The 27,282-nt window shown below is 48.5% G+C and overlaps 13 protein-coding genes across 13 annotated transcripts; 7 read left to right on the top strand and 6 right to left on the bottom strand. All coding sequences in view use genetic code 12, as the record gives it.

Annotated features, from left to right (window-relative positions):
* Positions 1-153: 153 nt before the first annotated feature.
* Positions 154-3,068, top strand: CXQ87_000013 (ferric reductase family protein; the record flags this gene model as incomplete). Its single annotated transcript, XM_025478600.1, has 3 exons — positions 154-914; positions 959-1,793; positions 2,622-3,068. The coding sequence occupies 3 exons, from the start codon at positions 154-156 to the stop codon at positions 3,066-3,068; spliced, it is 2,043 nt and encodes a 680-aa protein (XP_025338073.1).
* A 2,956-nt stretch (positions 3,069-6,024) lies between these two features.
* On the top strand, positions 6,025-8,043 carry CXQ87_000012 (uncharacterized protein; the record flags this gene model as incomplete). Its single annotated transcript, XM_025478599.1, has 1 exon — positions 6,025-8,043. One exon carries the CDS (start codon positions 6,025-6,027, stop codon positions 8,041-8,043), a length of 2,019 nt encoding a protein of 672 aa, XP_025338072.1.
* A 713-nt stretch (positions 8,044-8,756) lies between these two features.
* CXQ87_000011 (pepsin-like aspartic protease) lies at positions 8,757-9,956 on the top strand (the record flags this gene model as incomplete). The annotated part of the gene is made up of 1 exon (XM_025478598.1): positions 8,757-9,956. The coding sequence occupies one exon, from the start codon at positions 8,757-8,759 to the stop codon at positions 9,954-9,956; it is 1,200 nt and encodes a 399-aa protein (XP_025338071.1).
* Positions 9,957-10,051: 95 nt separating this feature from the next.
* Positions 10,052-10,915, bottom strand: CXQ87_000010 (uncharacterized protein; the record flags this gene model as incomplete). The annotated part of the gene is made up of 1 exon (XM_025478597.1): positions 10,052-10,915. The coding sequence occupies one exon, from the start codon at positions 10,913-10,915 to the stop codon at positions 10,052-10,054; it is 864 nt and encodes a 287-aa protein (XP_025338070.1).
* A 1,312-nt stretch (positions 10,916-12,227) lies between these two features.
* CXQ87_000009 (uncharacterized protein) lies at positions 12,228-13,400 on the top strand (the record flags this gene model as incomplete). Its single annotated transcript, XM_025478596.1, has 1 exon — positions 12,228-13,400. One exon carries the CDS (start codon positions 12,228-12,230, stop codon positions 13,398-13,400), a length of 1,173 nt encoding a protein of 390 aa, XP_025338069.1.
* A 48-nt stretch (positions 13,401-13,448) lies between these two features.
* Positions 13,449-14,348, bottom strand: CXQ87_000008 (diphthine methyl ester synthase; the record flags this gene model as incomplete). The annotated part of the gene is made up of 1 exon (XM_025478595.1): positions 13,449-14,348. The coding sequence occupies one exon, from the start codon at positions 14,346-14,348 to the stop codon at positions 13,449-13,451; it is 900 nt and encodes a 299-aa protein (XP_025338068.1).
* Positions 14,349-15,532: 1,184 nt separating this feature from the next.
* Positions 15,533-16,351, top strand: CXQ87_000007 (uncharacterized protein; the record flags this gene model as incomplete). The annotated part of the gene is made up of 1 exon (XM_025478594.1): positions 15,533-16,351. One exon carries the CDS (start codon positions 15,533-15,535, stop codon positions 16,349-16,351), a length of 819 nt encoding a protein of 272 aa, XP_025338067.1.
* Positions 16,352-16,841: 490 nt separating this feature from the next.
* CXQ87_000006 (sugar porter family MFS transporter) lies at positions 16,842-18,404 on the top strand (the record flags this gene model as incomplete). The annotated part of the gene is made up of 1 exon (XM_025478593.1): positions 16,842-18,404. One exon carries the CDS (start codon positions 16,842-16,844, stop codon positions 18,402-18,404), a length of 1,563 nt encoding a protein of 520 aa, XP_025338066.1.
* Positions 18,405-18,449: 45 nt separating this feature from the next.
* Positions 18,450-19,895, bottom strand: CXQ87_000005 (uncharacterized protein; the record flags this gene model as incomplete). Its single annotated transcript, XM_025478592.1, has 1 exon — positions 18,450-19,895. One exon carries the CDS (start codon positions 19,893-19,895, stop codon positions 18,450-18,452), a length of 1,446 nt encoding a protein of 481 aa, XP_025338065.1.
* Positions 19,896-21,388: 1,493 nt separating this feature from the next.
* On the bottom strand, positions 21,389-22,819 carry CXQ87_000004 (uncharacterized protein; the record flags this gene model as incomplete). Its single annotated transcript, XM_025478591.1, has 1 exon — positions 21,389-22,819. The coding sequence occupies one exon, from the start codon at positions 22,817-22,819 to the stop codon at positions 21,389-21,391; it is 1,431 nt and encodes a 476-aa protein (XP_025338064.1).
* Positions 22,820-23,379: 560 nt separating this feature from the next.
* CXQ87_000003 (alpha-hydroxy acid oxidase) lies at positions 23,380-24,507 on the top strand (the record flags this gene model as incomplete). Its single annotated transcript, XM_025478590.1, has 1 exon — positions 23,380-24,507. The coding sequence occupies one exon, from the start codon at positions 23,380-23,382 to the stop codon at positions 24,505-24,507; it is 1,128 nt and encodes a 375-aa protein (XP_025338063.1).
* Positions 24,508-24,838: 331 nt separating this feature from the next.
* CXQ87_000002 (dihydrodipicolinate synthase family protein) lies at positions 24,839-25,726 on the bottom strand (the record flags this gene model as incomplete). The annotated part of the gene is made up of 1 exon (XM_025478589.1): positions 24,839-25,726. One exon carries the CDS (start codon positions 25,724-25,726, stop codon positions 24,839-24,841), a length of 888 nt encoding a protein of 295 aa, XP_025338062.1.
* A 189-nt stretch (positions 25,727-25,915) lies between these two features.
* On the bottom strand, positions 25,916-26,518 carry CXQ87_000001 (uncharacterized protein; the record flags this gene model as incomplete). The annotated part of the gene is made up of 1 exon (XM_025478588.1): positions 25,916-26,518. One exon carries the CDS (start codon positions 26,516-26,518, stop codon positions 25,916-25,918), a length of 603 nt encoding a protein of 200 aa, XP_025338061.1.
* Positions 26,519-27,282: the final 764 nt, after the last annotated feature.

Here is a 27,282-nt window from a genome sequence, read left to right as displayed (position 1 = left end):
TCCATCAGACACCCTCGGACCGTGGCACCATAAAGGACTAGGCCAAGGCATAATGGAGCTTCTGTAATTGGGCAGCGGGGTCACAAAAGGTGATGGGCATCGATAAAACGCTATAATTTGCTGGAACCCGCATTGCTCGTTTTGCAACCATTCATGAACGTCCAAAGAGCTGTGGAGGAGCTTACCAGGCTCGAGGCGGCCGATAGCGGTTTTTTAGATAAGCGCTGGGACGGCGACGGAGCAGAATCCCCTTGGGCCAATATCAACAAGAAGTATGGCGTTATGGTGTTTGCCTTATCGTGTGCGAATGTGGTTACGATAGGTGTACTGGCATGTCTCAAGGTTAGGCTTCTGCCAAAGGCCAATAAGACTGATGGCTACTTGACAAAAGTTCTCAGGAAGGTGGTCTACTTCCCCTTGTGGCTCCTGGTCGTGGTGTGGCTGGTGTTCATGGCTCTCCTTTTGTTCATTCCATGGTACCTGGGCATCAAGGAAACCCCAGATTACATCCACTTCAAGATCGGCTTGGGCATGTTGAAAAGGGCAGGACGTCTTGGGCTCTCGTTGTACCCGCTTATCATCTTCCTCTCCTTGAAACCCAATCCATTGCCCAATGTCTTGTACATGCATTTGATACCATTGCACAAGTGGATCTCCAGAATCCTGATAGCCTCCATTTCGCTCCATTCGCTTGGCTTTTTCGGCTTCTGGATCCACAAAAATGAGCTCCACAAATCCTTTGATAAGTTGATGTTCCCCGGAGTCGTCAACTTCTTCCTCCTATTTATCGTCCTCATACTCGGCATCAAGGGCATCAGAGAGCGTTGTTACAAGCTCTTTTATGCTTTGCATATCATCACCGCTTGGGCAACGCTTCCTCTCATGTACCTCCATAGCATGCCCGAAGCCAACTTGTTCACCACACCGCAGCGAAGATATACCTCAGCTATAACATCAGGGACAAGATTGACGAAACCAACAGCTACTACACAACGTCTGTGCCTGATAGCAATTTGCTTATGGTCAGAATCCCTCGTGAGAAGGTGATGAAGGCTTCCATGAAATTCAAAAAGGAACAGGACGGTTCAATGCTTACGTACTTTCTGCCCGGCTCGCATATCAGAATCAGCCCTTCTTTGTTGAATCCCAAATCGTGGCTTTTTGCAACCCATCCGTACACAATTGCATCGTTGGACCACGAGGAGTATGTGGATTTGGTGATCAAAAAGAGCACCCGCTTTGCACAGCATTTGGCGTCTCAACGGTACTTTTGCTACACCGTTTCGCTGCCCTTCCCGGCGTTTGACGATTTCTTTTTCTCCAGAAATTTAAACGACAACATCACCATTGTCTGTGGAGGCTCGGGGCTTGCATTCGGTATACCGTTGTTCAAGTACTTCCACCAGCGCAACCGAAAGGGAGACGAGGAGCTCGTCAAAACGCCAAACGTGCGTTTTTGCATCGTTGTCAGAAGAAAAGAGGATTTGTTTGTTTTGCAAGAGGCCGGAATCTTTGGGTACCACGAAGACCCCGAATCCGACTCCTTGGAGCTCACCCCAGACTACAGAGACGCCAAGATTGATATACATGTCACGGGAAGTAGCGAGCCTGTCAAAAGGCAAACGCTAATTTCCCGGATCAAAGCCGCCATCCAACGTTTCAGAAAACAACCCTCCGAAACGCAGTACTACCAAATGGAGGACCTCCAGGAGCCAATGCTCGAAGCCGAAGACGCCAAAGCAAGTGTGGCCGATAACGGAGTTGCTGTGGAGTTCCAGATGGGACGCCCGAATGTAGCAAGCCTCCTCGGAGAGTTCCATGAAGGTACCGAAGAGGAAAGCAGCATTGTAGTTGCATGCGGTCCAGAAACGCTATTGGCTGACTGTGGGGTGTGGTGCCACCACAACAATGTAGAGTTTGCCGCAGAGAGTTTCAGTGTATAGTGAGTAAAGCGGCATTATCCCGAGGTGAGGCCAAAGCAGTAGATATTTGTTGGAAGTGACAGTGTGAAAATTGCAACAATGTGCCATGCGGAACGGCTCAAGCAAGCTGTCAGAATGTGAGCCGAGCACGGGTGCCAAGAAAGTGGAAAAGTGTGGATCTCGTTACGAGGTGCCAACTTTTATTATGTAGACGAAAGGGCAATTGCGTTCCCCAAAAGGGCCCATTTCAGACGGACTAGCTGCATGTATGGTGGGCTTTGGTGAGGCGCTCTGAAAAAGCTTGGCACGTCTCGGGACCCGGCCCGCGCTTCCGAGATTTTGACAGCTTTTGAAAGACCAAGACGGGGAGACAAAAAGAGAGGGATTGAGAGCGTGGAGGGTGGAAAAGTGGCCTTGGGAATCGCTTTTGGGTGCTTTTCAGGTCCCTCCAGGGTCCAGCGGCGCGATGCACAAAACCCCGGCAGCAAGCCGTTCTGCAGCGGAAGACGCTCGGATGCGTTCCGACGCCGGATCGCTGGGTTACCCTTCCTCACACATGGGCAGCCAATCTGAGGATTTATCTATTTCATCGCTCAAGCCGATGCACGGCCCTGGGGCCTTGCGTCAACAATATATAAGTGGGTCCTCCCCCTCAGTTTTGTCTTTTTCCTCATCACACACACTCGTTCAATAATGCAGTTCTCCACCGTCCTCCTTGCTTCCATGGCCGCCTCCTCTGTCTCTGCCTTGAGATACGTCACTGTCACCAACGACGGTGCCACCTACGTCGAGACCATCACCGACCCTGAGGACCTCTCCACCCCAGCCGGTGGTTTCATCACCTACAAGGTCATCACCGGTACCAAGGGTACCAACACCTACACCAAGACCATCTGGTCCACTGGTTACTCCTCTGCTGAGACCGAGGCTGAGGCCACCTCTGAGGCTAAGGCTGTCGAGTCCTCTGAGGCTGCTGAGACCTCTGCTGTCGAGACCTCCGAGGCTGCTGAGGAGACCACCGCTGCTGCTGAGTCCACTTCTGCTGCTGAGTCTGCCGTTGTCTCCTCTTACGAGGGTGCTGCTGGCAACTTGGGTGTTGCTGCCGGTGTCGCTGGCTTCGCCGGTGTTGCTGCTTTGTTGATCTAAGCGGTTCACTCTTAGCCGCCTGCAGCGTGGCACGGAGACTTTCCCGTTCTTGAATTTAATTTAGCTTCAATACATTAATTTTCAATAATTTGTAGACTCAACTAGTGAGATCCATTTGTGGCTGTCGAGAAGTCTTGGTTCTATGAACTGTGGTGCCTGTACTGTGGATGTGCAGCGGCTGGTTATCGCTTATGTCAGGGGCACCTTCGCCACATGAGTTGCTGCTTTTCGGAAATTTGGCTTTTTTGTGCCGCCTTGTGGAGAATTTGTTGCAGAAATGGCGATCTTCAGCGTTTTCAATGCAGCATTGTTCGAAGGAAGATCATCGGCTTGGGGTCCAGACGCATGATTGCATCTGATAATGTACTTTTTTTTTTTGTTTTTGCTGAAGACGTTGATTGAAGGTCGCTTCGGGATCGGTATCTCACTCACCTACTCCTCAGCTTTAAAAGCTATGAACCGAAATTATATAGTAAAAACCTTCTCTCAAGTTACCAGATACCAGGGCGAACTGATTGCACAGCGGGGCTCTTTGTGGGATTTTCAGGGGAATGCTTTGGATGAAGGTGTGTCTTAACTATTCGGGTGGTGTAACTGGATGTGCAATGATGTAGAGGTACGATTTTCGGAGGTTATTAGATATGGCTTTACAAATTGCAAAATAAAGCCATTAAATTAGGTTCAAGATACTCGGTTACCGGAACATGGCACATTTGGATTTCAGACGTTTTCTGGCGTTAGGATTTAGGGTTGTTGGGGTGAGGTTGACGTATTTGGTCTGGTACGGCTGTGTACATTTTTTTCTTCGGTGCACTTGACTTAAGTATTTCGTATAGAGGGAAGTAATCGCCGGTATGACAAATTAATATCCGTTTTGTGCCGTTAATATATCAAAATTGAATTTGATGATCTTTTGAGACCTCTTTCGAGAAGATTTCTGTTCCTTTGGTAGTAGAACGTTCAAAGCTACAGTTTTTTTAAAAAAAAAAAGATAAGAATATTCTTGCGAATGGCCACCATAGAGGTATAGATCTAGTTGCCACCCCTTCATGCAACGTTGTTCTATCAATAAATCCTACAAATGCATTTATCATTAGGAAATGCATTTTCCATTAGGTTTCAAGTTCATGTTACTTCAGAATTTTGGCTGACAGTTTGCGTTTTGTAATCATGTGTCAAAGGTACCCAATTAGTGAGAATTGAAAACGTCATGTCAAAAATTGAAATAAACAAGAAGAGCCCAGATTCCCATACTTTGAATCCCTCTGAGCAAAATTCTTCCAATTTGCTGCCCCAAAACTCCCTGAAACTGCTGTTATGGGGCTCCAACTAGCTTCTTCGCTTCCTCATGGTCATAGGACTGCATATAACAACAACACTCTATGCCAATGCCCCAGTGACAGTAATATTGGGCGGCCTGTATTCTCAAACTCGAAAGTTGCAGAATGAAAGAGCTCAAGCTACTTTCCATTTCAAAAACTCCATCTCTTGTTTCGCGAAAAACTCCCTTCTCGTGGGCGATTCAGCCGTACATAGCAGAATGATAGCGCCGTGGCTGCGAATGTCTTATACAGCACCTCCAGCTGGTCAAGGCCTTTCCATTCCATCAAAATGGCTGTCATGCCCATTGACAAATGACGGCTAGCCAATAATCGAATCCCGCTAATTGCCGTAAAAAAAAAAAAAAAAAAAAAACCCGCCTTAAAACCACGCATCGCCTCATAACCATACCTGGACCGTATATCGGCGTGATGCAAAACCAACACCAACCTACCAACTTCCTGACCCCCTACAATCCCACTATAGCCCAAACACCGGCAAAGACCTACCACTGCTCCGGGACGAGAATGCTTGGCTTGGCGTCCGATCAAAAAGCTCCTCTTGCATCGGGATCTTGGCATCTTGCAGCCGAGGCACCTCTTCTTACCATGACAGATTTGCCCAAACTGGGAAGATCTTCTACTACAAAGTAAAGCCTCTAAACGATAATTATCAACTACAAACCCCTCGTAAACGGTCGTAAAACGGCGAAGGTCCAAGCCCCCATTGCAGCCTTGCACCTCAAGCGAGTCGCCCGAACGCCCAAGAAAACAGCATCACAGTCCGGCCCAGAAACTGGCAGAAACCCGTCCAGACTCGTTTTGAGTTCTTTTCAATAGAGGTAAACCGCAATCGGCCGAGATCCCCCACTCTGGAACTCCATCCACGGAAACACCGCCATGACCACCCCCCACATTGGGCAATCCGCTTGACACCTGTCAATGTGTCAATGATACCTCTAAAGCCGACAGGGAGTGCCCGTAGTGCTGTCATTGGCCAGACGAGGTTGATCAATATGCCATTGGGAAGCACAGGAGTCCGGCCTTGCATCATCCCCGACCACTCCGTTTCTCCGTCGAGAGTTTGAGTTAAGCTGGGATTTTGCATCAAAAACAGAGGAAGTTTTACGAAACGACTGTTCCACCGTCTTCTTCTCGTCAAGACGGTTTCGGTGCTACCCATATTCCTAGGGTGGACCCCTACGTGGCATGCGTAGGGTCCCACTGAAGAATCAAGATCGAAAAGTTGACGGCATCTTCGAGTGCAGAACTGAAACCGCCTTTTAACGTTCATTGGTGGGCCATGTCCATTGTGCATCAATCGGTTCTTGGCGCGCAGCCTCTAGCCTAGAAGCCTCCACTGATCGCATCAGATAAGGCTCCACCGAGGCGCCCGAGCCAGCCAAAATGACAAAAATAAAATGGAGAGTGAGTCAAGAAGCGTTTTGAGCTTTCCGCTATTCGCATTTTTTGCATCACCCTTTGTATTTTGTCAACCGCCAGGTGAAAAACACGGTTGGAGGCTGCAGCTGCTGCATCATCTGCGCAGGACACAGGCATCTCTTATTGTGACAAAATGATCCCAAGGGTCTTCGCTAGGTATAAATGGACATCCACTCGCTTCCTGATTCCTCATCATGGCCCAAAACGAAAACCTCAACAAGGAGGCGTTGCAGGACACCCGGTTCCACCTGGACTCCCACGACTTGAAGAGAGCTTCGACTAATGAGTCTACTCACAGTGAGCAGTCTAGTCTTGCTGAAAAGTCTTTTGGTGTTCGCCGTTCAGAGCTCGTCATGAGCCAGTTGGACACCTGGTGGCTCAAGGGTCTTTTCTTTTTCAGCATCTTCATCGGCATGTACATTGCCCTGATGGAGAGTAACGCAGTCAGAGTGTTCACCAGTTATGCCACTGACTCTTACGCTCAGCACTCGCTTATGTCGACTATCGGTATCATCAGAGGCGTGGTGGCTGCCGCTTCGTTGCCTTTCTATGCTAGAATGTCTGACACTTTTGGCAGATTCGAGTTGTTCATCGTGGCCATCGTTTTCAGAATCGTGGGTATCATCATCCAGTCTCAGGCCACAGATGTGCAGAAGTACGCAGCAGGCGTGGTCTTGTACGGCTTTGGCGTCGCTGGTATGCGTATTTTGTGGCAGATCAACTTGTCGGATGCCTCCTCTTTGAAATGGAGACTCGCTGCTATCGGTGTGCTCAGTATGACGTCCATCATCACCACCTGGTCCAGTGGTGAAGTCGTGGACTCGCTTTTGAAGAACCACGACTGGAAATTCGGTATTGCCATGTGGGCCTTCACCACGCCCCTTGTGTGTTTGCCCTACATGTTGTTTTTGCTCGGCTTGCTGTTCAAAGCGTCCAAAACTGATGCATGGAAGCAAATCAAGAGTGAGCAGAGAGAGGATTTCAACGCCAAGCATGCCGACGCAAAGAGATACGATGACGAGATCAAGGCCAGCACAACCTTCAGTGGCAGGGCCTGGGGCCACATTAAGTACTCTGGTGTCCGCACTGTGGAAGCCTTGTACGACATCTTCTGGAGAGTTGATTTCATTGGATGCCTTTTGATTGCCGTGATTTTCGGACTTATCCTTGTTCCGTTGACGTTGGCAGGCGGCACATCGCTCAGTGGAAATGGCGAGAAATGGCGGAGAGCTTCCACAATCGTGCCTTTGGTGATCGGCTTCTGCGCCATTCCTCTTTTCGTGGTTTGGGAAATCAAAATCACCAAGAACCCCATGCTTCCTTTCAGAGTGATGAAAAACAGAGGTGTTTGGGCCGGTTTCTTGGTGGGTGTGTTCAGCACCTTGATCACAAGTATGCCCAATGGATACTCATACCCTGTGTTGTTTGTCGGTATGAACGCTTCAGAAACCGTTGCCACTCGTACAGGCCAGTTGAACAGTTTCGTTGAGGGTATCGCAATGCCAATTCTCGGATACGTCTTGTCCAGAGTCAGGAGAACAAAGATGTTCGTGATTTTCGGTAACTGTGTCATGTTCATTGCCATGGGCCTTTTTGTCCACTTCAGAGGATCCAACGACGGCTACAGAGCCAAATACTTCCGTGACGGTGTGGCCATCAGTATGTGTATCATGGGTTTTGCCTCGGTCTTCTTCAACAGAGTCGTCTCTGTGTCTGTTCAGGCTTGTACGAACCACGAGTACATGGCTACGGTCACGGCACTTTTTGCAGCTTTCTACCAGATTGGTGCCGCCATTGGAAGTGCTATTTCGGGCGCCATCTGGACCCAGGACATGTACGAAACCATCTACAACCACATGGCGGCATTGGGTGTGGACACCTCGTTGGCCAAACCTGCCTATCAATCGCCTTACAAATTCATCAAGGAGTACACCTGGGGAACCGATCCCAGAAGAGCCGTCAGCATGGCGTACGCTGAGGTCCAGAAAAAGCTTTCCATCACGGGTCTTTGTCTCTGTGTGCCCATGCTTGTGTGGGTGCTTTTGTTGAGAGACCACAGATTAGTCGATTCGCAGAACTTGGACGACGAGGCCTTGCTTGACGAAGGTAAGGACACTTCCAGAGCCGCCGAGCGGGCCAAGTCCAAGGTGACCTTCACCGACGACAAGGACATTATTCTTGACTCGGTCAAGCGGATTTTTGGAAGAAAGTAAGAAAGTAATGATACGTAATTGATTGGGATACTGTAGTTTCGACCGTGAAGTAGTGGCCGGACTGTAGTTGTCAAATGTGGCCGGTGTGGCTACTCGTGTAAACTTGCATCCACCAGTAGCATCCACCAGTAGCATCCACCAGTAGCATTCACCAATCCACCGTTTGTCGATTCATGGTTGCGGTTTTTTTGCGGCCACCGGGGCCCACGGATGTGGCGTTAACGAGGCTTACGGCGTAGTCTTATCTGGAGCCGTTCGTAGAGCGCAAATCTTATCGCTGTGATTGCACGACCCTGGTGCGTCCGTATAGCATGAGGAAAATGAGGTACGCCTCGATATGCCTGACGCACGAAGCTGTCAAGCATGCGCCCTTGTCTTGGCAACGGTTTAGATCAACAAGCGAGGTGAGACGGGCTAAGCGAATGGGCTTGACGAATGCACTTTTGAACATTTTCACAACTGAACGATTCAATTGAGATGCAAGAAACGGGATCAGTGAGCCCGGCTGGAATTGCCTGGCGACGACGCACAGACGCAGTTCCCCTAAACGCAAAGACCCCTTTCGGCCCGTTGGATCGAAGGTTTGAGGCTTGCTCGTGGGCCGTTCGGCTGCAAACAAGATGTGGCTGCTGCCGTACGATCGTGTGGAGCCCCAGTTGGGTACTTAAACGGGACGACAGATCCGACTTTTGCAAAATCTCCATCATCCTCTCATGCTTTCCTTCTTGACCACCTTCACCCTCGCAACGTCTCTTGTTTCTGGCTTGGCCATTCCTCACCAGGACGGCACCCACGAAGACATCGCCAAAAGGGGCCCTACACCCTTGAAGCTCGACTTTGACATCGTCAAGGACACCAGCAAGAACTCCACCTTGTACCACCCTGAACGCTACTTCAACAGCGCCAAGTCCAAGTTTGGAAAGAGAGCCACCCCGGTCGCCATCTCCAACGACAGAGACATCTCGTACCTTTTGGACGTCTACTTGGGCTGGCAGCAGGACAAGGTGACGGTGCTTCTTGACACTGGATCCTCGGATCTCTGGGTTTTCGGTCCAGGCGTTTCCGATGCTCAAGGTGGAACTTTCGACCCCAGCCAGTCCTCAGACGATTCCTCAACTGGCGAGGATTTCAGCATCAGCTACTTGGACGGCTCTGGTGCCCTGGGCTCCTACCACAAAGACGATTTCTCTTTTAGCCTGGGCCTGACGCTTGTGCTGAACTTCCAGTTTGCTGTGGTGGACAACGCCAATGCAGACAGCACTGGAATTTTGGGAATTGCCGACAAGAACCAGGAGTCGGGCCTGTCGCAGTACGACAACTTGCCTTGGGCGTTGCTGAAGGCCGGTGTAACTCCTAAGGCTTCGTATTCATTGTTTTTGGGATCTGAACAGGATGGTAAGGGTACTGTCATTTTTGGCGGTATCGACACGGACAAGTACGAAGGCGAATTGCAGAAGTACGCCGTTGCCGACAGCAGCTACTTGGGCTTGACGGCCGAGTCTGCCTCTGTGGGAGGAAAAACCGTTCAGTTGGGCCAGGATTTCGTTTTGGATTCCGGTACTTCCTGGAACTTGTGGCCTTCTGAGCTTCTTGAGAGTGTGGCCAGTGCCCTTGGTTCTTCCGGTTTGGACCAGGGTGTCTACATCGTCGACTGTAACCAGCCTTCCGACAAGAGCATCACTTTCAATCTCGGCAAGAACTCCATTTCCGTTCCATACAGCGACCTTGTCATCAACGTCGGTTCTGACAGCGAGCCTCAGTGTGCTATTGGTTCCCAGGAGACCGCAGAAAGCCCTCATATCTTTGGAGACGTCTTCTTGAGAAGCGCCTACGTCTACTACGACCTCACCGACCAAACCATCTCCATTGCCCAGGCCAAGTACACCAGCTCGAGCAACATCATCTCGGCATAGGTCCGTGGCAGCAAAAGCGCCTTGACGGTGCAAAGCGTCTTGATGACGTGATTTGTATTTCTCCATTTCCTATAAGTTCGCCCAATACATTACCCTCAATCCATGAAGTCGCGGTCGTACTTGAGCTCCATTTCAAAGTCCGGCTGGAACTCTGTGTAGAGCGTCTCTGGGTCTGCTGTCATGTGCTCCGTGTACGCAGCGACCTTGTCGCCGATGATCTTCAACTTCTCCCCTGGTCTCAAGGCGGCTTCGGCCAAAAGCTGGCACTGGCAGCTCCGCTCCAAGAGACAGAACAAGTAGGCTGCTTCGTCAACTGTCTGGCCCACCGTGAGGAGGCCGTGGTTCTGCAAAATGATGCCTTTTCCGTCGCCCAAGGCGTCTGCGATGTCTTTTCCTTCTTGCTCTTCGAGCGCCACACCGCCAAAATCCGTGTAGACACCGTGGCTCTTGTAAAACATACACACGTCCTGGTTGATCATGTCCAAGGGCCTGCCCAAGGCACTGTATGACTTTCCGTACACAGAGTGAGTATGGCACGCTGCATGAACATCTGGTCTGTACTTGTGAACAGCGGCGTGAATTGCAAAGCCAGCGGCGTTCACAGCATGCTGAGGGCCGTCGGGCAAAACATTGCCCTCCTCGTCGATGTGGACCAAGTCAGAGGCCTTGATCAAGGCAAAGTGCTTGGCCAAAGGGTTCAACCAGAACGTGTTGGGGTCAACAGGGTCCCTCAAGGAAATGTGGCCGGCCGTGCCTTCAGTGAATCCCTTTCTGGCAAAAACTCTGAAAGCAGCAGCCATGTGCTGTTTAGCCCATGCTCTCTCATCCTCCTTGGTTTTGAACTGTGGAACTGGGTAAGGATGTGGCAAACCCTTGGCGATGTTGTGGGAGCCGCGCTCGCCCAAAACGTATTCTTTGGAGGCTGGGTCGCTCAATACTTCTGTTTGCGTGGGAGGCATCTCAAAAAGTTGTACAAAGCAAAATCTGGGGAAACGGCCGTTTATATAGGGCTGAGGAGAACCAAAAAGGCATCTAGCGATAAGGGCGGCTGTATACAGGAAAAAGAGTGGAGCATCGCGGGGACTTGCCGTTAGAGTCGGACGGAATCCGATAAGCTACATTGACTCCGAGACCGATATGGGTTATCGGACGATTGCTGAAAGTGTGATATAGGGCTTATATAATTAAGGATTAGCTGCAGATTCCATTTTGGGAATTTAGCTTGAGGCTTACCCAGTGACATGCATTAATTGGCGTTGATTGGCATTTACAGTGTGTAGGGAGGGCATCTAGATTAAGAGGTCATACGTTATGGAGGCGAGGTCAATGGTGGCGATATAAGAATTTAAGACTTTTTGAGAGTCAAGTGAATAAATGGTGAATACTCTGAAGAAAAAGGAAATTGAGCTTCTGGTGTCGTAAATGGAGTTCCTTTAATGGCTTATATATTGGCTGCAAATTGCGAGTTGTACTCCAGCAACGAAAAGTCAAAAGCGAGAGATGAGCTCGGGAGACTTTTGAATATTTTCTGAATTAGTACAATATCCAAATTTCACAATAGACGGTTTTCTTGATGGGGCCGTGGTTAAAATGTACTGCAGCCTTCCATAGATTCAGCATATTTCTGGTCAAGCCATATCGAAGCATATTGTGCTTCCTTTAAGTTTATGAATAGTCAATAGGCTCATATACCAAATACTCAGCGTTTACGTAAAATCAAAAAATCGATCTTGATAGGCTGAAGCATCCCCTCAGCCCACATATGTGGGTCGACTCTTCATCTGCGGTCGAAAGCATTCTTTACGATATCCAAGATCAAAATTTCCGAAAGAAGAAGAAAAGCAGACTTGCCACTTCGTATAATTTAAGCCCTAGCATTGTTGTCATCACTATTGCTTTCTCAGCCAATCTACCACAACACCATAACATTTTCGGCGAGCTTCATCAAAAATTTTAAACACTCACAAGCTCGCTTTAAACTTCTCTCATCGAAGCAACCTCCTAAACGAGCTCGGATAGATCAAGAGCCTAATTTTTCACCCTACCTTGCAGCCACCACTGCATGAATCACCGATGTCCTGGAAATTCCAGGTCCAGTTGATCGACCAAATTCACCAAAAGTCAAATAAAACAGCTAAAACTAAATTTTCATCTTTTAGAAAATCTTCAGGCTCCTCGCTCCCATGCAATTCCCTAAATCGTCCCACACGTTCCCGCATTGCAATACATAACCATGTTCGCGAAAAATCAACTACACCTAAAACACATACCATGCTTTCTCTGACTGTGCTTCTGCTAATGGCTGCAGCTGCCGTCTGGGCTTCTCCAGGTGACAACTTGGACGAATTCAGCGACTGCAGATTTCAGTGTGAACAGTTGTCGTGTTACCTGAATCCATACTTCCTTCTTCAGAATCAGTTTGAAGAAGCACTCAAAGCGTCTGGAGAATACAGACGGTACGAGCCGCTGTGGCGGTTCACGCTGGGGAAAATCAACCTTGCAATGCAGATATTGGGCTGGGATTGCCCCTCCAATTGCGACTACCAGTGTCAACAGATTGTGACCAAAGAGAGGATCAGAAACGATGAAGAGGTGTACCAATTCCACGGCAAGTGGCCATTCTGGAGGATTTTTGGCGTTCAGGAGGTGGTGCTGGCGTTGTTTTCCTTGTTGAACTTTGTCCCCCACTACCTCGGGTACAAATTCATGAAGGATACCCTCCAAAAGCTTCCAAAGCACCAGTCCTCGTTTCTTCGAGTGCCATTCAACAATGCCCGTTTTGCTGCGTTCGTGGCCATGGCGGCGTGGCTAGCTCTGACAATCTTCCACATTCGTGACGTGCTCTTCACCGAGAAGCTCGACTACTACCTTGCTGGATTGACCGTCTTGACCGGATTCTACGGTATTACCTCCCGCTATTTCCGCCTCTACCTCCCACAAAGATTCCTCCTCAAATATCTATTTATCTTGCTATGCGCTGGCGCCTACGCTGCCCACATCTACCGTCTTGAAACCGACTGGCTGTACACATACAACATGCAAGCGAACATCACGTTTGGGGTGTTGCAGAACATCTTCTGGGGCTTGACGTGTTTCGAGATCTACACAAAGTACTACAATCTCGAGAAGGAGGACGACGTGATCCGTTTGGACCACCTTCAGTACATTCGTTCCAATCGCATCATCTTGGGCAGTTTCTACTCCAAATCGCCGAAGCTCTACTCGCTCTATCCGCTTTTGCTCTGCTTCATTGTGATTGTGGGTATGCTGCTTGAGATCTTTGACTTCCCACCGGTCTTCTTCGACTTGGTCGATGCCCATTCGTTGTGGCATTTGGTGACGTTTTTCCCTGCCTTCTTTGGCTGGTACGACTGGATGGCGTGGGACATCACAAACAACATCTGGGACGATCTTGAGTCCACTGCCGAGAAGAAGAACCAGTAATGTGCTTCACTATTTATATTAATACCGCTATGGACAGGGGGGTGGCAGCTAATCGCTGAGGTCCTCCTCAGGAGGAACATATGGAGGAGGCTTGAAATGCTCCTGGTCTGCCTCCACAAACGCCTTGAACTTCTCCTTGTCGTCGACAAACTGGTACAAGTACTCCAACTCCAAGTCGTGCACTTGTCTTCCCAACATAACCAACGAATGCAAAGGCTCACCGGCATCGTACTCAGCCAATTCCTTCAATGTAGCAGCCTTGAACTTCTGTGTGGGCGACCCAAGACGGGAAACAGCCACACACGGCGTTTCTGGAGTGTAGGCCTTCTCACCTCTGAGTTCTTCGATTTCCAAAAGCTGCTGGGCAGCAGTCTGGATATCCATGTAACGAGGAGGCTCGTAAATCAACCTTCCTCTGGCCATGTTTTCTATACTCTGCTCCTTGACCTTGATGTCCAAAAGCAAGAGGGTGTGGAGACCGATTTTTCTGTTCTCCATGATCTTCAGGTAGAACGAGTCTGGTTTCCAGGTTTCGGTGAAAAACACCAACGACACGGTCTGGCCAAACTGGTACAATTGCAAGCCACAGGCGCCCACGGCGTTCATCACTGAAGCATTGTGGATGCTTTCAAATGGGATATTGAGCTCATTGGCTCTGATGACCAAGTCTGTATGAGTAGTGGCACCGAAAACATCGCCAACCACCAAAAATGCAACGTCCACTTTATCAGCATCCTTAAGAATCTGGTCAGCGCCAGACTCCACCAATTCTCTATCGGCAAGAATGACTTCCTTACCGTAGAACTTTTCAAGCGACTCCAAGTCAGCCGCCATGAGAATGGAGGTGTACGCTTCAAGATACACTCTTTCACATTTCTTGACTGTTTCAAGACCACGCACGGTGATGTCGGTCTCGTGGGAGAGGCCTAGGCCGATCAAGTACAACATGGTGATGGGTCTCGATGAGCTGCGAACGCTATATGTGATTTGAACCGTGCACGCATGTGGTGATAGTGTGGGGGATATAGTGGGTGGAGGAGGTAGGGGAGGGAATTGATTTTTGTTTTTTTGATTGGAATTGGTTTTTTGGTGTTTGGACAAATTTGGGTTAGGTGGTGGTTTTGAGGAGATTTGTGGTGCCCTTGGTGTGTCTCACCAGTGAAACCATCTCACCAGATGAATCTATAAGGAGGACAAGTGAGTCAAAAGAATTTGAAAAGGAACTTGAAAAGGGATTTTTTTTTTAGTCGGTTTTCGATAGTGAAATCTAACAAGACGGTTTATTTTCTTATAATATCGAAAGACGGTAAGGTGGTTGGTGGTACAATGGCTGCGAAAGATAACGCAGCATGAAGCATAGGTGTAGAACGATGAGAACGAGATCAAAATGCTTCTAATCCTCAATTTCAGCAATTTGATGGGATTCATCTGGGTTTGCAGGCAGATCGCTCTGATTTCGTAACTTGTGGTGGTTTAGCCTAACTGAGTCTTGAGTACTTTAGGTCATGAGAGAATACGAATTCTTGTGATATGGGCAACCTTGCCTTGATAAATGGCAAAAGTGCATTTCATTTTCAAAGAGGAATATCACGTTTCATGGGCAAACACCATAATATCACCTTCACCTTGTAACACCAATATATGAATTGTACTGCAAAACTTCAAACAGAAAAAGCGAATTCACTCAACTTACATATATCTCTTCTCAAGTAGATCTTCTTTTACAAAGACCTTCATGTCTAGTGAAAATACCCGCTCTTCCTCACTGCCCATATCCAAGTTGCAACTACCTTCCCTCAGACCCTGACACACCCCTTGTTAGGAACACGTTAGGAACTATGGATACACGCTTAACAACAAGCGTGTCAGGTATCAAACATAGAGGTTCCTCGCTAGAGCTAGTTTCCTGATTTGATGAAGGACACTAGGTGATACAACAGAAAATTCAAGGTTCCAGGTACATTTAAGTGTTAGTCGTATACCTGCTATGGATGCACCCGAGCATCCTAAAACCCTCCACTTCCTTCTCCCTGCTGATTAGTTAAAAACCTCCATAACCGCCAACAAAACAGTATCATCGAGCTCGGCGCCGCAGCATCTACAAGAAATTTCCAGCGGTTTTGGTTGTGGGAATGAATGCTGCCGTTAATATTGCTCAAAGAACCGTCACCTTGAACTATTTCGTTGAAGGTCTCACCATGCCCATTCTCGATTTTGTCTTGTCGAGAGTGAGAAGAACCAAGGCGTTTATTGTCTTTGGTAACTTCGTCTTGTTCATTGCCATGGGTGTTTTTGTCCACTTCAGAGGATCCAACGACGGCTACAGAGCCAAGTACTTCCGTGACGGTATTGCCATTGGTATGTGTCTTGTTGGTTTCTCTCAGCTATTCATTCTCAGAGTCACCTCCGTTTCTGTTCAAACATGCACCAACCACGAGTACATGGCCACTGTTACTGCGCTTTTCGCTTCTTTTTACCAGATCGGTTCGGCAATTTCTTCAAGTATCTCTGGTGCCATCTGGACCCAGGATATGTACGGACAGAGCAGAGGAAAAATGGCGGATTTGGGTGTAGACACTGATTTGGCCCAGCTTGCGTACGAAAAGCGTCATGAGTTCATTAAGGTCCACGCTTGGGGCACAGACCCGAGAAGAGCCATCAGTTTGGCTTACGCCGATGTGCAGAAGAAAATGTGTATTGTTGGTCTCTGTCTTTGTGTGCCAATGCTTGCGTTTATTCTTTTGTTGAGAGACAACAGATTGACGGATGATCAGAACTTGGACGATGCTGCCATTGATCCTGAAAGCGGCGTTACTGCTGCTGACCGTGGAAAGAGCAGAGTCATTTTCAACGATGACAAGGACGTTATCTTGGACACTCTCAAGAAACTAGTGGGTATCAAGCCCAGGACTGGTCTTAAAGAGAAGTCTGTTCTGTACACTAGAGAGTAGTGTTCCGTAATTGATAAAAAAGAGAGCAAAAGATCGTAAATTGAAGGAAGATTTTTTTGCATGTATGTTGACCGCATTGGCCCTCGGTATATCCTGCCACGCTTGAGCAAATTGACCCCAGAAAGCAATTACCTATTCTGCTCTACCCCGCATTAAGCAGTCCCGCCTGAATAATTCTTAATTATTGATAGGCTCTGCTCCGTAAAGGAAGCAGAGTAACGTAATGGACCCCACCGCGTTGAATCAGGTCGCTCAAAGGGGTATCCCGCCCGCCGGGCTCTCCCAATACTGCACACAGCGCCCGATCCCTTCGTATTTGGCAATCATCTGCGTCTATATGCACACCGCACATAAGTTTGGCTGCAAAAAAACTCATCCACAAGAATTCCATGGCGGGGGTAGTTTCGAAGAGCCGCCCCTTTTGAAGATTCCATTTCATATAAAAGCCACAGAATTTCCTTAGTCCTTTTCTCGTCTTCACTCCTTCAACATGGGCCTCGAGGACAACAAATTCATTAAACGGTTCATCGATGTGGGAGAAAAAAAAGCAGGTTCCACCACCATGGGTATAGTGGTTGGAGTCGTGGCAGCTTTTGGTGGTGTGCTCTATGGTTACGACACAGGAACCATTAACGGCATCATGGCCATGGAGTACGTTAAAAGGACCTTTCCAGGAAACGGTGAGGAGTTCACTTCTTCTGAAACGTCCTTGATTGTGTCTATTTTGTCTGTGGGAACCTTTTTTGGATCACTCTGTACGCCGTTGATCAGTGTCACATTGGGCCGGAGATGGTGCTTGATTTTGTCCTCCTTGATTGTTTTCAACTTGGGAGCAGTACTTCAAACAGCTTCTACAGACATTCCCCTTCTTTGTGCTGGAAGAGCCATAGCTGGTGCTGGAGTGGGTCTTATTTCCTCCACAGTTCCACTCTACCAGTCTGAAGCTGCCCCAAAATGGATCAGAGGTGCCATTGTATCGTGCTACCAGTTGGCAGTCACTGTGGGGATCTTTTTGGCTGCCGTTTTCAACCAGGCTACTCACAAACTTGACAACTCTGGATGCTACAGAATCCCGCTTGCTATCCAGATTCTCTGGGGCTTGATTTTGGGTATCAGCATGTTTTTTATGCCCGAAACACCCAGATTCTATGTGTCCAAGGAGAAAGAGGAGAAGGCATTGAACTCGCTTTCCCGTCTCAGAAAGCTTCCCATCGACGATGAGGATCTTCTTGAAGAGTACAACGATATCAAGGCCGCCTACCTTTTTGAGCAAGAATTTGGCAAATCTTCATGGAGCCAGGTGATTTCCGGCAAAAACCACCAACGTAAGCGTTTGGTTACGGGTGTGTTGGTCCAGGCGTTCCAGCAGTTGACTGGCGTGAATTTCATTTTTTACTTCGGAACAAACTTTTTCAACGCTGCTGGTGTGGACGGTTTCGTGACCACTTTGGCCACGAATATCGTCAATGTCGGAGCCACCGTTCCGGGAATCCTCCTTATGGAAATTGCAGGCAGAAGAAACATCCTTCTTGGAGGTGCTGCTGGTATGTCCACTTCCCAGCTTATAGTGGCCATTGTGGGGGTTGCAACTTCGTCAGACTCGTCCAAAAAAGTGCTTGTTGCGTTTTCGTGTATTTTTATTGCATTTTTTGCAGCAACCTGGGGACCTTGTGCCTGGGTGGTTATTGGAGAATTGTACCCATTGAGAACCAGAGCTAAATCGGTAGCTCTCTGTATGGCATCGAACTGGCTCTGGAACTGGGCCATTGCCTATGCTACGCCGTACATGGTGGACAAAGATAAGGGTAATTTGGGAACCAGTGTTTTTTTCATTTGGGGTGGCTGCAACGTTCTTTGTTTCATTTTTGCGTGGACCCTCATCTACGAAACCAAGGGTCTTTCGTTGGAGCTGGTGGACGAGTTGTACGAGGAGATTCCGTATGCGTGGAGATCCAAGAGCTTCGTTCCATCAGAGCACTTCAGAGGTCAACAGAACAAAGAAGTCTCCAGCATCAACAAGGACACCGTCTCTGTGGCTCAAATCAGTGTGTAGCTACAAAACAGTTCTTTTTTTTCGTAATCATAAATCATTCTATGTCTAGCCGCTGTTATCCTCACACGAGAAGGCCAGCGAAACCGTGCCGTTGTTGTATCCATCGACAATGGACTGAACAGCACCGTATGTACCGGTAACCAAGATGTAGGTACCGAAAACGATGCAAAACCACGCCAACGAGGCGTTGATGATGTTGCTGCGGCTCTTTTTCCATGCCCTGTTGCACAACGGCAACCATGTGAGCAAGTGGTCGCCTTCCTTTTTGACGTAGCTGCCCATGTTGTAGATGGCAATGAAGCCGGGAACAATAAGGGTGAAGGTGGTACCGAACAAAGCGGCAATGAGGGCCACCAAATCACCAAAAAAGGGAATGGCGCTGGCAATGATGAAACCGAAAATGATCGACAAGGACATCATGGAAATCCACGTCAGCCAGTGAACGAAGGTGTTGGCCTGGAGGTGTCTGGTGCCTCTGAGGAGACGAACCAAGCAGTATTTTCCAGCCAAGTGGGCCAAAAAGAAGCACGACACAATAAGACCAGGCAAGGAGATACCGTAACAGATCTTTTTGATAAGCGTGCCGGCCGAGCCCAAAGCAGGCGAGGTGACGTAGTTGCCCACCTTGAGGTAGATCATGCAAGTAATGACGATGTAGTTGAATGTGACGAAACCCTGGCCCAAGATCAAGGCCTTGTTGTACTGGGTCTGGTCCTTCATTTCCGCGTGGATCGTGAAGAAAGAGGCGGTTCCACTGAGTCCAGCAAGCTGAGTAGCCACGGCACTGGCAATTGCAGCATACGAATGACCTGTAGCCACAGCAGAAATACCTTTATCAAGTGGCTCACCAGCTGGAGCAGCTGCAGGGGTCGACTGGGCAAGACAGGCGATGGCGACGATCCACACGGAGATAAACAAGGAAATAATGGCTGCAAGACTCAACCAGGACATGGTTTTGAGGGTTCTGGTGGCCACACCCAAAATAAGCGAAATAATGGCACCCACAGCCGTCCACACTGTTGTGCAAGTAGCGTGTTCGGTGATGGCGTTGAACGCGATGGAAACGGTCAAAACAGTGGCACCGTAGGCCAAGGTGTAGAACAACCAGAAAGCAGCACCCATGACTTCTCTTCCAGCAGGACCAAACATGATCTCAGCAGCATCGCCAATACTGTAAGTATGAGGATGACGAAGACGGAAATGGCCCACGACAATGCCACTCCAGGTTGTCAAGATGCAAAGCGTTATCAACACAATGAGACCGGGAACAACTCCCAAAACATGGAAAGTATGTGGAAGACCTAGAATGCCGAGACCAAACTGGGTTTTCACCACCAACAGGGCAGCACCAAAGCAGGTGAGGCCACGGAAGTCTGGACCGTCGTCTGTGATCTTAAAGACGTTTTGGTCATCCTCAGGCTCAAGCTCCCCGATATTGCTTTCCTGGGGTGATAGCGAGTTGGATTCTCTTTTTTTGTCGATGTCAGACATGAGAGCGGATGTGAAGGCGGGATTTGGGAGATTTGAAGGATTATTTCAGTCAGGCGACTTTAGCACATCGTCTGTCCGATAAGAAGAGCGACTGACGGGAGCAGGCCATTTCGAAAATTTTGAAAAATGCTGCATAGACCTGAGCCAAGGCAAAAACGCATCACGTTGATACAGGTTGAAACGGCGATGTTCGTTAGACCTGCGTGGATGCAGGCATGCAGCAAAGAGGGAGGTGTGTGCAGGACAAACACCTCGGCAGCCCCTACACAGAAACCAAGTAGAAGTCTTTGATGGTAATTTTGATTTCTAGTGGGTTTTACTGATTACAGCAGTGCCATTATATTCTCCAAATTCACACTTCGAAACACACTAATCGAATCAGGCTGGGAGCGGCGTTTTGACCCTGCCTGCATATAGATAGCCTCACCTGCGGTGGTGGGGTGCTGCGGAATTACTACAGTTTTTGCAGCCTAATAAGCGTCCTTCAATTGGGTACCTGCTGCTATCTGGGGTTTTGTACACGCCAGATCAAGCCGGCATTATCAGCATGTAGATTTCTCGGACTTTCGGAGATTCCCGCCCCTCCGGAACCCGGCTTCTCCGGCACCCGAATACCCTATTGGGAAATACTAAGCCGAAAAGACGAGGCTGGTGCAAAAAGTAAGCCTTCGTGTCTTGGTCGCCTAATTGGGGCTTGGGCATGCGACCCCGGATGTTTCTTTTTGCATTGCTGATTTTCAGTTTCTGATTTCTGATTCTGATTTCTGATTCTGATTTCTGATTCTGTTTTCTCGTGCTGCGTATTTACGATAAGGTTTCCTGGGGAAAGGCTATTGGTGAAGAAAGGTTTCTGCAGAAAAAGCGTCCAGTAATGCAAGATGGATTTGGTGGGTGAGTTTCTTTTTCAAGGTGCCGCCTTTGTGAGGAACTTTCCATTGTGATATTTTGCCCGCTATTATGTATTTCCAGTGGGGTCCTCCACTGTAAAAGAAATAAAGAGGAGCTGGAAGTGGTGGAAGTTGGAGAATGAAATATGTATAGTGATATGTTATTGTAGTGGATTTTCCTACTCGATGAGAGGCATATTCTAGCTGAACCAAGATTATGAGACACGATGAGCTTGGATGTGAAAATGGTAGGTGGAGATTCAATGTGCCAAACTTACTCATTCTGAAAACCGTGAACATCAGGAGAACTTTCGAGCGCTCGGGAACTCTATTAGGAATTTGGTAGTACGTCGTTCTTTCAAATGCCAAAGGTGGCCCGGTCTTTTCGGCCAAATATCCATTGCAACTCTTTGTTAATCTACCCTTGGCAGACGATGTAGTTGAGTTCACTGATTTGTAATATCTGGTGTTCGAATCTTCGACGACTGGCGAGCTTTCAGGTTTAAGCTGTAGAAAACTTGGAACTCCGACTGTTCTGCCATCGCTATTTCCAGCTTCTCTTACCGCCAAAGTATTCTATGCCCATATTACACCAACACACTAACCTCAATTGCTGTTGTCCTCACATGAAAACGCCCTCGATACCCTCCCAGTTCTGTATCCATCCACAATGGAATACACAGCCCCATACGTACCGGCCACCAAAATAAATGCACCAAACGCTATGGCTAGAAGCGCCACAAGAGAATGGATCCTGTTTGTGCGGGAGGAGTTCCAGTTTCTTCTGTAGTGACCAACCCAAGCTAAAAGGCCATCTCCCTCCAGTTTGGAATAGCCACTCATGATGTAGATGCCTAGTAGCGCTGGCATGATAAGGGTGAAAAGACTCCCCAATAGAGCGGCAATCAATGCCAACAAGTCGTTGAAAAACGGAATGGAGCTTGCAATCACAAAACCAATAATCACAACGAGCACCATCATGGTGGTCCACGTGAACCAGTGGGTTTTGGTATTGGTCTGGAGATGCCTGGTATCACGAAGAAGCCGTACCAAGGCGTGCTTTCCTGCAATGTGAGCCTGAAAGAAACACGAAAAGAAGAGTCCTGGCAACGCAATTCCATAGCAGATTTTCATCAAAAGCGGTCCGGCCGATCCCAAAGCTGGAGAGGTGACGTACCTGCCCACCCTGCCGTAGATGATGCAAGTGACCAAAATGTAATTGAGCGAAACGAAACCCTGGCCGAGAAAGAGCGATTTGTTGTACTGACGCTGGTCTCTCATTTCCGAGTGGATCGTGAAAAACGCCGCAGTTCCACAGAGCCCTGAAAGCTGGGTAGCAATGGCACTGGCAATGGCTGCAAAAGTGCGGCCTGTGGCCACAGCAAAAACCTGTTTATCGACTGGTTCGCCCTTTGGAGCGGCTTCTGGCGTGCTTTGGGCCAAAACGGCTATAGTGACGGGCCAAACACTGAAAAAAACCGAAGCCAAAGCTGCAAAGCCCAACCACGACATGTACTTCAAAGTTCTGGTGGCTGTTCCAAGCACCAAAGCAACAACGGCACCCACAGCAACCCAGACCATGGTGCAAGTAGCATGCCCAGTAATAGCATTGAATGCAATGGACAAAGTAAGCACGGCAGCACCGTAGCAAAGGGTGTAAAAAAGCCAAAACGCTCCACCCATAAATTCTCTTCCAGCAGGCCCAAACATCAATTCTGCCGCATCGCCCACACCGTAAACCTGAGGATTTCTAAGTCGAAACTGGCCCACCATGTAGCCTGTCCATGTTGTCAAGGCACAAAGAGCCACCAAGGAAATAAGACCCGGGACAAAACCCAAGACCTGGAAAGTGCCCGGAAGTCCCAAAACCCCGTACCCAAACTGGGTTTTTGCAACCAAGGCAGCGGCTCCAAGCCATCCGACACCACGAAAATTGGGACCTTTGTCTTTCACCACAAAGACGTTTTCGTCCTCCACCAAGTCCAGCTGGATGCTTTCGACGACAGAACTTTCGGGTTTTTTCTCCAACTCGGACATGGTGGGGGCTTCAGAGGGGCAGGTCTTCGTAAGATATAGGCCCGACTAGCTCGCGTGCATGTTCCAAGTTTTGCATTTTCCACCCACGGCGTTATCTACTGGCTGCAAATGCGACCGTGCATCGGGAATTGCATGAGAATTCCGGATCGATACGAGGAGATTGTGAGGTTTTGTGGTTAAAAAAACGTCTATTTTTTTGTGGAACTCACCAATTGAAGACAAAGTTCAGGCAAGCTTTCGCTAGGCAGGCGTGGCGCCGGCGTAGCGGCTATATGATAATTCCCTGAAACTCAAATTCCACCCGATATGCACGGACATGGTAATCACGTCAACGCGGCGTCTGACTCTGGTGAGCTAGAAGGCCACCAGAGGGGCTGTTTTGTTCGGAATTGAACCGTAGGCGAAAAATAGCCGTTTCCGGGGCAGCCCGAAACAAGCGATTCCTGTACTTTTACCCCCATTATGGCCGATATCTCGAGATGTGCTCGGAAACCGGTAGGTGGGGCACCGAATATTTAAGATACCTGCCCCGCATTATTTTTTTCCTCATTTTTGCAGCCATGAACAGAGCACAGACCTACGACAACAGAGTCCACACAATTGCCGATCTCGAGGAGGCAGCCAATGAAAACCTCGACCCCATGACCAGGGACTTCTACAACGGCGGTTCCATGGAGCTCCGGACCTTGGCTGAAAACAAGACAGCCTACGACAGATACCGGCTTCGTCCTAGGGTGATGGTGGATGTGAACCACGTCGACACTTCTACAGAGTGTTTGGGCACCCGGGTGGCTTTTCCCTTGGGATTGTCCCCTACGGCTTGTCACGGAATGGCCCATTCAGATGCCGAGGTGGGTACTGCCAGAGCTGCTGCTAAGAAAAACGTCAATATGGTGCTTTCGTCGTGGTCCAACACGCCGTCGGAAAAAGTGATACAAGCGGGCGGTTTCGGCAAAAACGCCTATGCCCAGCAGCTCAGCGTTTTGAGCGACGAGCAGACGAATTTGGATATTATCAACGAAGCAGAAAGATGCGGCTACAAAGCTCTTTTTGTCAGTGTCGATACCCCGTGGCTCGGAAGACGTTTGAACGAATTGAGAAACAGCTTTGAGCTTCCCGGCCACCTAGGCTTCCCCATGTACCCCTGGATGAATGCCCACAAGATGCTCAGTGACGATAAAAGAACCAAGTTCGAGGCCGGGCTCACCTGGGACTTTGTGCGTTATCTAAAGAGCAAAACCAAGTTGCAGATTTATTTGAAAGGCATTCTCACCGGAGAAGACGCCGCTTTGGCTGTGGAGGCTGGTGCTGATGGAATTGTCGTTTCCAACCACGGAGGAAGACAGTTGGATGGCGCCATGGCCACTTTGGATGCATTGCCTGAGATTGTAGAGGCTGTCAAGGGCAGAATTCCCCTTCACATTGACGGAGGCATCAGAAGAGGAAGCGATATTTTCAAAGCCTTGGCCCTAGGTGCCGATCACTGCTGGGTTGGCAGAATTCCACTCTGGGGTCTTGCTTACAAGGGAGAAGCGGGCGTCAGCATTGCGCTCAATATTCTTCACGACGAGTTCCGGACGGTCATGGCACTTATGGGGTGCACCAAGATCGAGGACATCAAGCCCGAGCATTTGGCCAGATTTGGCCCTGATGGAGCTCTCCACAGAGTTGAAGGACCCAAGCTTTGAGGGGCATATTAAATTGCATAGAAATGATAGACATAGAAGGGAAGCAAAGCTGAGAACGATTCAAAGCTTTCAGTTGATGCCCTTCTGTAGGTCCGTTTCTTAAGCTTCTTGATAGATGGCGGATTTGCAACCTGTGAACCAGAGAATTAAACGGTAAAAAATGTGAAGGCTTAAGTCTACATTGCAATCTGCTTCTCGCAATCATTACTAGAGAAAGTACAAACATGATATTTGACGATACTGCTGTCTCGTTTGGTGAGCTGCTCTCGATGAATTTCAAAGAGTTCCCACTTTGATCATCAATAATCTCTGCCAACATCTTCTTCCTCGTTTAATACTTTCTCTTCTTGAGAATCTCGGCCAACTTCTCGCGATCCTTCTTCTCCAATGGCAAGGTAGGATCTCTCACAGGTCCAGCAGAATGGCCCACAATTTCCAAAGCAGCCTTGACGGCAGCAGGGTAGCACACGCTCTCGAAAAAGTCACTAACTTCCCACAAGAACTTCCACTGTTCTCTGGCCTTTTCAATGTCCTTCTCCTTGGTGAAGGTGTTCCAGAGCTCCACACACTCTTTAGGAACCACAGAGGCCACTCCCCAGACACTGGCTTTGGCGCCATGAGCCATAGCAAAAAAGGTAAGAGTGTCCCATCCGTTGAAAGGCTCAAGATCGTCAGATGGATTGGTCAAAAGGTCGGCCAATTCCTTGGCGTTGCCCGAGGTGTCTTTCATGTAATCGAAGCCCTTAATCTTGGACAATTCTCTGAGCTGGGCAGCGGTAAGATGTACGCCTGTTGCACCTGGCAAGTTGTAGTACATCACGGGAATCGAAATGGAGCCACAGACGTCTTCGTAGAACTTGTAAAGCGCTTTAAAGGGAAGAGGGTCGTAGAAAGGTGGAACTATCATGCAAGAAGCGGCTCCAGCCGATTCGGAAAATTGAGCCATCTCAATGGCCAACTTGGTGCTGTTGAATCCAAGTCCTGCGATAACTGGAAAACGGCCTTTTGCAGCATCGATGTACGCCTTGATGACGCTTTTGTGCTCCTCGAGCGAAAGAGAGGGAAATTCGCCAGTGGTGCCAGTGGTGACAATTCCGTGAATTCCAGCTTCAGCCAAACGGTCCACCTGGGGCTTGATATTGTCCAAATCGACCGATTGAGCATCGGCAGTCATGGGGGTGACAACGGCAGCGATGATTCCGTGGATTTTCTGTGTCATTTTGTTGATGTCGAAAAAAAAAAAATCAAGATCAATCCCGCCTTATATATTGTCTTTCATCGTGATCTCGGCCCCACACGGAGCATCTCCGAAGGTGTAGATATGGTGCGCATATCTTCGGAGGGCCTCCGACATGGAAAATTTCGATCCTCGGAACCCCTCCGAACCTCCACAGCGGAATCAAACCCCTTAAATCGGGTATAGAAACCATCTCTCCAAATCGGCACTCGTGTCGTCCGGAATGTTGGGCATGTCGGTCAGAAGGCTGTCTTGCATTGGTGTAGTGAAAATGCCTGGACTGGGGTAGGATGGATATCCTCTTTCGAGGTAGGAAAAGTCTCTTGGAACTTCCTTATCTGTGATTTGAGTAGAAGAAGCTTCCTGGTTTTTCCACGATCTGGTGGCCACGGCGCCCTGGGAGTCGCTAGTCATTCCTCCTCCATACCTACGAGAGTGTATAAATCCAGTAGTAGCATTTGCATCCACATCGTGCTGGTAAAAGTGCTCGTCGTCCACTAACATGCTGTTTTTTTCCTGTAGTTTGGTGATGAAGTCAATGCTGGATTCTCTTTGAACTTCGATCGGACTGCCCTGGATATTTGTAGGTCTAGGTATTGAGTCGTTCTGGGTTTTTGCAAGACGGTCCCAAATACACTCACAGTTTTTGTCGGATTGGCTTGTGACGTTGCATGAGTTTGAGAGCTCATGAAGCACGTTTGAAGACACAAGTTCAAAAACGTTTCGTATCTGTTCGTGATCGCCAGTGTCCAAAGCAGATAGCGTTTCAAGCATGGAAGTGCACGCTTGAACCTCTAGAATAATCTCCACAAATGGCTTGCACAAGCGTGCTTCGTTGCCATTGTACAAAGTCCGTAGATACTTAATATACGTCAATCCACACATGAAGAGACTCTGGACGGTAAGCCAGGCAAATACTGCCGAAGCTTCTCGATGCATGATTTTCACTAGACTCATTGCCTGACCGGCAGAATGGAAAGCCACGTGAAGTTCCTCAATAGTGGGAGTTGGTCGGTTTGGTGATGGTCTCAAAAGAAGCACCACAGCTATATGGAACTGAAAATCGGTCCATTCTTTGGTGATTAACGGCGTGGGATACATATGCGACAGACGCCAGGCTCGAAGCTGGATTTCTTAGGGATGTCTGGGTTTTTTTCTTAGGGATGTCTGGGTTTTTTTCTTAGGGATGTCTGGGTTTTTTCTTAGGGATGTCTGGGTTTTCTTAGGGATGTCTGGGTTTTTTCTTTAGGGATTGTCTGGGTTTTTTTTAGGGTTTTTCTTAGGGATGTCTGGGTTTTTTCTTAGGGATGTCTGGGTTTTATTAGGGATGTCTGGGTTTTTTCTTAGGGATGTCTGGGTTTTTTTCTTAGGGATGTTCTGGGTTTTTTCTTAGGGATGTCTGGGTTTTCTTAGGGATGTCTGGGTTTTTTTCTTAGGGATGTCTGGGTTTTCTTAGGGATGTCTGGGTTTTTTCTTAGGGATGTCTGGGTTTTTTCTTAGGGATGTCTGGGTTTATTCTTCTTAGGGATGTCTGGGTT

Source organism: Candidozyma duobushaemuli (assembly GCF_002926085.2).
Source record: "Candidozyma duobushaemuli strain B09383 chromosome Unknown A_B09383, whole genome shotgun sequence".
Lineage (NCBI taxonomy): Eukaryota > Fungi > Ascomycota > Pichiomycetes > Serinales > Metschnikowiaceae > Candidozyma > Candidozyma duobushaemuli.
The sequence above is the reverse complement of the archived record's forward strand: the minus strand, read 5'-3'. Positions and strand labels throughout refer to the sequence as shown.